The sequence below is a fragment of the Wolffia australiana genome, chromosome 18 (assembly GCF_029677425.1).
Source record: "Wolffia australiana isolate 7733 chromosome 18, ASM2967742v1".
NCBI lineage: Eukaryota > Viridiplantae > Streptophyta > Magnoliopsida > Alismatales > Araceae > Wolffia > Wolffia australiana.
Window position 1 is genome coordinate 3,212,259 of NC_135852.1, and position 11,321 is coordinate 3,223,579.

General features: G+C 45.3%; 1 protein-coding gene and 1 long non-coding RNA gene across 2 annotated transcripts; one reads left to right on the top strand and one right to left on the bottom strand.

Moving 5' to 3' along the window:
* Positions 1 to 929: 929 nt before the first annotated feature.
* Positions 930 to 1,736, bottom strand: LOC144715131 (uncharacterized). Its single transcript, XR_013584535.1, has 2 exons — positions 1,390 to 1,736; positions 930 to 992 (listed from the first exon to the last, which is right to left on the bottom strand). It is a non-coding gene; the product is annotated as an uncharacterized LOC144715131 (long non-coding RNA).
* An 8,125-nt stretch (positions 1,737 to 9,861) lies between these two features.
* LOC144715297 (putative pentatricopeptide repeat-containing protein At3g15130) lies at positions 9,862 to 11,100 on the top strand. Its single transcript, XM_078590224.1, has one exon. The coding sequence runs from the start codon at positions 9,862 to 9,864 to the stop codon at positions 11,098 to 11,100; it is 1,239 nt and encodes a 412-aa protein (XP_078446350.1).
* The last annotated feature ends 221 nt before the right edge of the window (positions 11,101 to 11,321 follow it).

The following is an 11,321-nucleotide window of genomic DNA, read 5'->3' on the forward strand; positions in this document are numbered from 1 at the left end:
AGGAGGAGACACACTGCCAATGTGTTGAAGCTTTTGAGGTCAAGGACAACAAATATCACAGAAAGTTATTTTCTATTTCTTTGGATTTCCTTTTTAGTGCCTTGTTACCAAGTTAGTTTCGCAGGTGGATTGAAACTTTGGTTAACGCCGTAGGCATTGAACCCTGGTTCAGGATATCCCTGGGAAAGGATTAAGGGACTAGTATCTATCTATTAAAACACTTGTGTCATCCCTATCATGTCCTCATTCATAGTTAGGGATAAATCTACACATTGTATTAAATAATTTAGTATAATTTTAAATAACTAACATCCCCTTCCTAGGTTATTTTCCAGAATATACAAACCATCAAATTATTTACAAAATGATACTCTAAAATAATCTAGAGATATCTACTTGTCTGACTATGGGTTTCTCTAGTTTGTAGAGCATTGATGTTGTTTGTATTGAGTAACTTCTAGAGATTCAAAGCGATGAACCGTGTACCGTAAATCAATCTATAAAACTGTATGGAATTGTAATACTGGCGCATTTAATCTGAAGCATGTAAAAGTATGAGGCAAAATAGCATCATGAATTATCACAAAATCACCTTGTAATATGTAACATCAACTTGATCAGAATTCAATAGTTTATGTTTTGGACAAAATTTCCATAGAAAATTGCATGAGATTACCTTATGTTCATATCTTTTAAATAATTTTGTCTCACAGATTGATATCCAACTTTAGAAAATCATCGTGCTTGGATGTTAAGTTTAGAGTACGACTTGAAAGTTTTAAATATTCTAAAACAAAATTTTCTCAAACATCATATTCTAAAGAAGTCAGTTTTCATGCATTCAGAATATCATCCAATCAGCAACCGATCCAACTATTGATGAAGAAAACATCATATTAAAAATGTTAAAATGTTTCTCTTTGAGCACAATTTTTTTCGAAATGCATCATATTGCTGAACAATAGTTGGCTAATCAATCTTTCTTCTTCAATCTGCAAAATTCAATTCGATGAACGCGTCGGATTAAGGAAATTCCGAGGAAAAACAATAATGCGAGAGTAGCGATCATCTACTCTGCCTTCCGCTCTTGAAAACGTCGGATCAAGAAAAACGTCATAGACGGAGAATTTTTCGAACAGCAATCGTACGCTCCGCTCCGTAACTGACTCTTGAACACGTCTGACCAGTCGACCACTAAAACGCGAGGAAATCCTTCAAGAACGAGCGTGGATGTTCTCCAAACCGTTTCTTGAAAGCTTCCGACCAGCAACGGATAAACGAGGGGAAACAATCTTTGAAGACCGTCAATCTTCTCCAACCGTCTCTTGAACGCGTTGATCAAGGAAAACGCGAGGGAAAAGAGTTATTGAAGAGCAGCAATCAAATCACCTGCGTGGAAACCGATTCTCGAGCTTTGCAGATCAGATCCATCACAGCGGAGGAGGCGGATCCTCGATCGAGATCTCCTCTGCGACTGCTTCCGGCATCGTCACCGCTTCCGGCGGAGACTGTGACGCCGGCGAATTTCCCTCTCTTGGCGCCTGTTGCAAATTCTCCGGCGGCAATTCAACCGCCGATCGATCCACCGCCATCGCCGCCTCTCCTTGGGAAGAACTCTCCTCTTCCTGGCCTTTGATCCGGCTTCGATCGCCCTTCCGCCCCGTAGAGCAGACGATGAACCTCCCCTTCTTCTCCACCTTCGCCTTGGGCACCCACTCCTCCTTCATCCTCTCCTCAAGCGCGGGAAAATTCAAATTCATGAGTCCAAGCCTGGCCGGCTATTTATACCCTACCCCTCCATCACATCCCACAGCCGTAGTGTTCGCCCGTCCCGATGCCGGTATCGGATGCCGCTATCAGGATGGATGCTGAACCGGATACCGGAAATGAATTTTCCGGTATCCGTTTTTCCGATATCCGGATACTGGATATCGGTATCGGAAATCGGTTGCTACAGTGCCGATATCCGATACCAATATCCGTCCGATACCGGCATCCGTCTCCGTCTCAGGGGGACAGATGACGGTACCGGATATCGGATGCGGATATCGGTTTTCGATATCCGCACCGAATTATTTATCTCTCTCTCTTTCACTCGTTCAGTCTCTCTCCCTCTCTCTCTCTCACTCGTTCAGTCTCTCTCCCTCTCCCTCTCTCTCTCTCGTTCTCGCTCTATCCCTCTCTCTCTCTCTCGTTCTCGCTCTATCCCTCTCCCTCTCTCTCTCGTTCTCTCTCTAGATTTTCATGCCTTGCTCTCTAAAAATATGAGAAGCATATGAAACCATGTTTCTCTCTCCTAAAATTATGGTCGGCTGACATTTCATATTTCGCAGGGGTAACGTTGGCAAGGGGGCACCAGAAGAAATTATTATTTAGTCATACAAATAAGTTATTATATACAGGTTACTTTTTTTTATTTGTTCCATATGGGATAAAGAGATTCTGGTTTTGTGTTAAACTCGGAATCCCTTTATCCCATATGGAAAGATAAAAAAACTGTTACTATTTATTTGAATGCGTACAGTAATAAGTAAATTAATATACACATATAACGCTCTTAAAATAACGATTATAGGCATAGCTATTATTTTAACATGTAATATATATCGACCTCATTTAATATATACTAATAAAAGTTTCTAAAATCTCCCATGTGGGATAACTGGATCCAGAGTTTACGTTAACTTTGAATCCTGTTATCCCATATGGAAGAAAAAAAGAAAAATGCACACTATATAATAACGGGCATTGAATACATTTCAAAATCTACTAATGTGATTTAAACTAACTAATATAATGTCTGATGGATGAATATTTTATCGGTCGGTATCGGATATGGGATATCGGAAAACCGATATCCCGTATCCGATACCGTCTTCGTCCTCACCCCCCGATATCCGGTACCGATATCCGTCTAACCCCTGATAGACGGATATCGCCCGATATCGTCCCATTTTTTCCGGATATCGGATATCGGTTGTCCGATACCAGATATCAGACGGATATCGGGACGGCGAACACTACCCACAGGGTCCAGCTCTCCTCAACCATCACGTCTTCGTCACCGTCCGTAAATGCGGAACGGTTGACGAAGAACCAACCACCGATGACGATGACGTGATTGATGAGACATCACAAATGATGGGATGATCTAGGCGATGATGACGATTTAAATTCAAATTCAGAAACCAAGCCTAGCCAACACTCGTAGCCCAGAAGCACAGTTTTTGAGGTCCATTAGCAACTGGTGGTCCAGGAAGAAGATCCTTTTAGGAACAAACAAGATCTCCATAAAAGTACCTAGAGACCCACAAAATCCTCTTATAGATTTTTCTATGATAGAACTCCCTAATGGATTCTTCTATTGTCACAATCTGCATAATGTCTCTGTCACATATTGTCAAATGTGTTGTTCTTTTGTGTTGTCTTGTCATGATCTTTTTCAGCCACACAACATCTTCTAACATAATCCAAACAATATCTCTGTTGAGGCCTCTCAAACTGCTGATCTTTGTTTTAGCTCGTCGGAGTTGTTTTTCTCAATGTTTTGAGTATTCTTTTCATCTATATTGTCATTTTAGAAAACCCTGCACTTTGTTGTGGCCTGTATAACGCCTCATGTACCCTTTTAAGTATGATTGTTCAGGTACATTGTTTAGTTGAAATTCATGTCTCTCGCCTCTAAGTGTTCTCTTTGCGAGACGGAGCTTCAGTGCTTATGGAGTCATGGATTCAGGACTTAGCTGATTCAAGTAGAGCAAAGCTTGTAGATTCAAGTTGTGTTCCTACAATGTTCATGTTCTATGGGTGTGCCACTCGTCATCATGTTTTTGTCTCCATAATGAAACATGAGATAGTTGGGAAAGTAATGATGGTTGCCAAAGAATCAAGCACCGATGACGATGATGTAATGGTTTTCCCTATGATGAAACATGACAAATGAGGAAATGCTCTAGATGCATGACCATAGTGATTATTTAAATTCAAAGTCAGAAACCACGCCTAGACGGTTATTTATATTCTTCCCGCCGCCATCCCCCAGACTTCAACACTCGTCTACGGCCATGTCTTTGTCTCCATCACTAAACATGAGACAATTAACAAATAGGTGATAGTTAAGAGAGAATGAAATGATGATGACAGCTGCCTGCACTAGTGTTTGTCGTTGTTGCTAGAGATGGGTGTACCCTTGACACTTGTGCAGTCAAAATCAAAAGTTTGGATGCCACTTTGAGCCTTTTACTTTTCTTGTTAATCAAAGTTTTAAGAACTTGTCTCTAAAACCATTGTGGGGTTGGGGCTTTGATTGAAAGCTTGAAAACACTTATTTCTATTCAGATAAAGCTGCAATCGATTCAAAATCGATCTTGAAAACAAATCAAACATTACATACCTTGTAGGGAACTTGCTCCCCCCTTAATAATCAAACAATCTCCTTGAAGAGTGTTCTAAAGGCATTCACATGTCCAACCTCTATAAGTATCTACATAATTAAAGAGCTCTTGGATCTGCAACTCTTCTTGAAACTCTTGAAGATATTATCACATTAAGATACTCTTCTTGGTTGATCAGAGAAAATGAGAGTGAGAGAGGGATGTTTCCAACTCATGATGGTATGGGCACCTAAAAGGAGCGCTGCTCCCCTATTTATACTTAATTTTTTTCATAAAATCCCTTAAGTAATCCATATCAGCCAATCCATCACTACTCTAGCTAGGGATTTAGCTGTATCGTCTTGAGTTGATCTCCTCATGTACTAAGGGCAAATGATCATGTCTTCTCCATTAAATCACCTAAGTGTACTTCTTACTATATCCAAGCTAAAACTTATTTGAATCATATGGTTAGAAACTCAAAACATAGTTGTCCATCCACGAGATATCTTTAGTTTCCTAGGTCAACAGATCACTTATACAAATGTAACATAATTCAACCTTTTTGATGTTAAAGTCTAGTACCATTTAAGGATTCATCTTGATCAATTTACTAAACTATTTTTCCAAATAGCTCTCACTATTTCTTATGTGTGTCTCCACAATAAGGGCCACAAGGTAACCCATTCTTGATGTATAAGTAGGGACAAATAGTATTATCGTATCTAGATAATTTAATGTATATCTCAACTATTCATTGAATAGGAAAATAATACAGTGCATGTTTAAAGTGTAGTGATCAATGTATTATGACAACATCATATTTCACTAGGGCATTACATGTATTCATGGACTTCACTATAAAACTCACACGGGAATAATAATGATTAAATATTTCATTCAATGAACTTCTACAAAACATGATTGTGTGGTTGGCATGACAACTACACAATATCCATCAAATAGCATACATTCTTTATCCTACTTCTATATTTTTATTCATGGAATCTGACCATTTATGTATTTATTCTAGAGTTCCAGCACAAAATTGTTTCAAGTTTTAGAAATGGTCAACCTCCTCTCACTAATATCTCAGTTCATAAAGACAAGATTTTGCCCATATGATATTATGGGATCAATTATTTGAAAAGTTAAAACTCCATTGAGGAGATAACTCACTTAATTTCATTGCCAAAGACAATAATTTTTCTAAGAGAAAATACATAGAATTTATGTCACAAATATATCTTCATGTTTTCATAAATAACAAACATTAATCCTTAAAAAAAAATAAACATTATTAACTCGACCTCAAATAATGAGATCTTTAAAAAAAATCTCTTCCTGTCACCTTGACAGGCTCTCCCCAAAACTCTAATGACATTTTTCTGTTATACCAAATGAACCATAATGCCTCAGTGGTATCAAGATGTGTTGTCATCATCAACGTAGGAATGACGATTGATGGAGCGCGCCCAGACGACATCGACAAATCGTCATCAGACCCGCCTTCGTGGTCATCATCACCACCGCCGGTCCGTGTCCAGCCACACTGGCACGCCAAAGCGTCCGTGAAGACGCCCGGGTTTAAATACCCCGGGTAGAGTACATCCGCCCACTGGTTCGCATTTTAATCGTCTATTTTCAGTAGTTTTGATTTCTATTTGTGTTCTTCACGACGAGTGCACCCTACTCGTCGTGACGCGTCCATATTCTTGCATCTTCGTATCCATCCATGTCATTTTCACATAGTTTTACCTTTGTTGTAAAAAAGGGGGTCACCTAATGGGCCTCCCTAATGGACTTCTTATAAGGGGCCCATCATGGCCCTATATACGGCCATGGTGAACCCCACGTTCAATTTTAGATCTAGAATTCTCATTTTTGGCAGTTACCACCGTCCAGGTTTCACCAAGAAGAAGAAGAGAGAGAGGAAGAAGAAGAAGAAGACGAAGAGAAGAGGAAGATTCAAGCGTCACCGTTTCATTTCGGTCCTTCATTCGGGAGAACGCAAAATCCTTGTTTTGGATCCAAACAGTCTCGCACGTGGACTCTACTTGCGGCTTTGATCATCGGCAATCTGTTGCACTTTGTTGCTGGCTACAAATTGAGTCATGTGGCCGACGGGTGTGCCAAATGCAAGGTGACTGCCGGCGCTGCTCGCTCGATCGCAAGAGTCAACTTGTGCCGCGGATCGGATTTTTTTCCTACATGCGTGTGCCGCACGATGGACAACGGCATCATTCTGTTCGGTGAATCCGAAGAAGCCATCCTTCTGGTCGTTGTTGACTCCAGCAAGCCCGCTCACTCAACTAACCTTCGTTCGGCCGTGCACCTGGATTCTCTTCACATCGCATGCGATCCGGCTACCATACGTTGTGTTACACTAGTTGGAGTTTAGCCAACCCGATGACCATTGACGCGCATTTGGTGTCCCAGCTAACTGCAACGCCCGTGGTAGGACCGTCAGACGCGCCCTCGGTCAGTGCATCATAGGCGCTATTCCGCGTGGTTGAATGCTATACGGTGCACATCCCGCTGCGCAACCAGTGTAGTCCCTTGTACGACGATCGGTTGTGCCCATGACCCGCATCCACCACTGCCAACTCACCCATCAACGCCCGCACTACGCCTTGTGTCGCCAGCCGCAAACCCTGCACCTACTAGAGGCGGCCGCCGCGGTTGAGCTTGTCTTGCTCATGCGCCACCTGAACAGTCGTGTGTTCCCACCGAGCCTCCTCACTCCCCCCTTGCCGCAGGACGGACTCGACCCTGCCATTGTGCTGCTCGCCGACGTTCACAACCACTGTTTGTCTGCACCCGTACAGTCCATCATAACGTCGTGTCCGCCGAGCTCAGACATTCGTTCGAGCCACCTTGCTGCTGCTCCACCTTCTCGCCCTTGCCACCATCCTTTGGCAACACGCTCTTGTGTCGTGCCACTGTCGCCAGTCGAGCTAATTGTACCCATCATCGGCACTTCTTCTCCACCCTACCCGCACCGGCTCGTGCTCGACGAAGACATCGACGACAAATGCTGCCACCGACGAGGTACGCCGTTCTCTTTGTTCGCCAGTTATATTACGTCTTACAGTATATCTTTAGACTACACTCCATCACGCTCAAGTTAGATTAGGTGAGAGAATCACTTCGAGAAAACTACGAATTGAGTGTTTTCCTAGGTACAGGTCGAGCACGCCCGTTACGTGCGAGCCCCAACAGAACTATATCGTTCAGCGACGTAGTCACTGTCGTTGCTCCGACGAAGGTCAGAAGGTCACCGTCATCATCATTGGTCGCCCACTCCAGAGTTCAGAACTCAGTGCACCCCACTCGTCGGCCCATGCACGTACATTTCATCTAGGACATTCGCATCACGTAGTTACATTTACAGTGATTTACCCGTCGGATGACGCCTTTGTTGACGTCCGACGTCAACGATAGTGTTCCGTACATCCAAGCGGGCTCACCCTTGAAGCCCTTTGGACGTTTTTTTTTTCTTTTATAGAGCATGAACCACGGTGACTGCTTAGCATCTGTAAACCCTAATGTGTAATTATCAGCGTAGGAATGATAATAGTGCCCTCTAGATGTGCTAATCAACTTGGTAAATACCAACAATAAAATGTAGCAGATGATGATCTTCTCTACGGAGAGAGAGTATGCGGAGAAGTGCACAGCTAGGCATGTTATTAGCACAAATGCTGTGCGGATCAACGATTGTTTTGGATAAAGGCCTGCAGATCCATAAGGACCGTCTTCATCTTTCTATGCTTGCGCACCTGAAGCTTGGGAGGATGATGGTGGATAAGTATGTCGATAATTTTCTTTTTCCCGTGCCTCTTGAGGGAAAATCTGATCGGTCCTTGTGCTATTCGTTTGAGCTATTTTTACATCCCATTGAAATTTCTTCATGGTCAATATTTATTGAATTCAAGTGGCTGAAGTGTTAGTGTAATATATTTTAGCTCAACTTTTATGCTGATCTCTCAGGATCCATTTCAATGTCATGCTGACTATAGTTCTCAATTGTCTCGGACGTTGACAATGGACAGGACGGGACGAATTTTGTCCCGTCCTACGTCCAAAGTAAGTTCAGGAACGAAGGACGGGACGGTTTTTTGTCTAACAATAAAAAAAGGGTCCCGTCCAGTCATACCCAGACGGTTTCTCATACCATCCAGTCCTCCCGGGACGAATTTTGGTCCCAAAATTTTTCCAGCATGAAAAAGACCATTATATATTTTTAATACATTAATATGAATTTTTTCAAGCTTTTTAGGGAATTATTGAGGAGATACAACGCAAAGGGACATATGTACAATGATTCTGAGTGGCATCTATTTGCACGCACAGAAAGGTCTTGATGCAAATTGTCATTGCGAGGCCACGTGGCAACATCTCAACTGCCGACTGTGAATCCGGCGATTTTCTGCCTAGATACATCTGTCCATTGTCCGGTGGTCCCTGCGACGAGTTTTCGTCCCAAGCTTTGTCTGTATATTTGGTCAGGACATTTTTTAGTTTCAGGATGAAAAAAATTGTGCATTCTTGTGCCTGCACTATAGTTGATCTCTCTCTCTCTCTCTCTCTCTCTCTCTCTCTCTCTCTCTCTCTCTCTCTCTCTCTCTCTCTCTCTCTCTCTCTCTCTCTCTCTCTCTCTCTCTCTCTCTCTCTCTCTCTCTCTCTCTCTCTCTCTCTCTCTCTCTCTCTCTAGATTGCAGTTATAGTTACATATCGTCCCGGACGTGAACAAAGGATGGAATGGGACAAATTTCATCACGTCCTACGTCTGACGTTCACTCAGGGATGAAGGATGGGACTGTTTTTCATCCACCGACAAGAAAACCGTCCCGTTTAATAATCTCGGGATGGTTTTTCATCCCACCCAGTCTTCCTGGGACAAATTAAGTTCCAAGATTCGTCCGGGAAGAAAATTACACATTTTAAATTTTTGATACATTCATATGGATGTCTTCATGTTTTTTAGGAAATTACTGACGAGATAGAATGCCAACGGACTTACCTATAATTATTTTTGAGTGGCGTCCATTTTGCACGCACTTAAAAATACATGGACTTTGGTGCAAATTGTCACTGCTATGCCACGTGGCAACATCTCAACCATCGGATGTGAATCTGGCTGTTTCGTCCGTCCATAGTCCGAGAGCTCTGGACGGACAGTTTTTTCCTCCCACAGGACGAAAACTGTCCCATCCAGTGGTCTCCAAAACGAATTTTTGTCCCAAAATTCGTCCATATCCTCGGACGGGATGATTTTTTCGTCCGGGGGGACGAAAAAATCGTCCCGTCCGCGTCCCTGCACTATTTTTGCAGTCCGAGCAGTGCCAGTTCGATCTCGCCAAGAGCAAAGATCGAAAAACCGGACGAAACAACGGCCGACGATCCACCATCAAGATCGACGTTCGAATATCAATGAAACCAGAGCCGATCAACTTACAGCGCCAATTCCTCGTAGAACTCTGCCATGGTCTTCCCCGAGCTCGCCGCAGCGCGCCTCCACGCGCAACTCCTCAAATCGGGCCTCTTCTTCCCCGGCCATGGCGGAACTCCAATCCAGTGGAACGCCTCCCTCTCTTCCCTTCTCCGCCGAGGTCTCCCCTCCCTCGCCTGGCGGGCCTTCTACGCGATGCACGCGCTCGACCTCCCTCTCTGCAGCTTCTCTCTCTGCACCGCCGTCGCCGCCGCCACGGCGGCGACCGCCGCCGCCGCGGGCAAGCAAGCCCATGCCATCGCCGCCAAGTCCGGCTGGGCCTCCGCCACCTTCCTCGGCGGCGCCATGGTCGACTTCTACGCCAAGCTCGGCGCCATGGCCGACGCTCGCCTAGTGTTCGAGGAAATCCCGCTAAAGAGCAGCACCTGCGCGAACGCCCTCCTCCGCGGCTATGTCGACGCCGGATTCCACCGCGAGAGCCTCGCCCTGCTGAGGAAGATCAAGCCCGACAAGTTCACCTTCTCCGCTGCGCTGCGGCTTTGCGCTGATCTGCCCTCGGCTCGGCTGGGGAAGCAGGTCCACGCGCTCCTCCTCCGCGGGGACGAGCTAGACGCGAAGATCTCGAGCTTGGTCGTGGAGATGTACGGGAGCTGCGGGCTGGTGGAGGAGGCGGGGAGGGCGTTCGAGCTCGGGAGAGCCGCGGGAATGGCGGATGTCGTTCTGTGGACTTGTCTCCTCGACGCGCAAGGCAAGAACGGGGATTTCGAGGCGGTGATCCGGAGCTTCGAGGAGATGAAGGCGTCGGGGACGGATCCCGACGGGGTGGCCTTCGTGGCGGTGCTGTCGGCGTGCAGCGAGAACGCGGATCTTGCCAGAGGCGTGGAGTTCTTGCGATCAATGGTGGAAGATCACGGGATCTCGCCATGGCCGGAGCACTACGGCTGCGTCGTCCGGCTGTTGTGCGGATCCGGCATGGCGGATCGAGCTTGGGAGCTCGCGGAGGAGGTGATTTCAACGGGGATGGGCGATTTGGAAGGGAAATGGCAGCGGATTTGGGGATCTCTTCTGGTGGCGAGCAGCGAGAGCGGGGACGTCGCGAGGGGGACGAGGGCGGCGGCCATGGCGCTTCGGGAGAGGCCGGCCAGCGCTGGGATCTTCGTGGAGCTTTCGAACCTGCTCGCGCGCCGGGGGATGTGGAGGGAGATCGAGGCGCTGAGGAAGGAGATGAACCGGAGGTTGAAGAAGGAGGTCGCCTCCAGCTGGGTTTTATAGGGGACGGAGCCAGGCTGGTTTTTTTGAATTTGAATTTGAATTTTCCCGCGCTCTGGGAGCTGCTGCCATCGGTCTCGTCGTCTTCACTGTCATCATCTTTAAGGAGCTGTTCACGGTGTCGTCGTCACTCATCACTGTCAACGTCATGATTGTCCCACTTGTCAATGACGCCTTCAACAAGAGAGGTTGACGTGACTCTGTGATGGGACTCAAGATACATC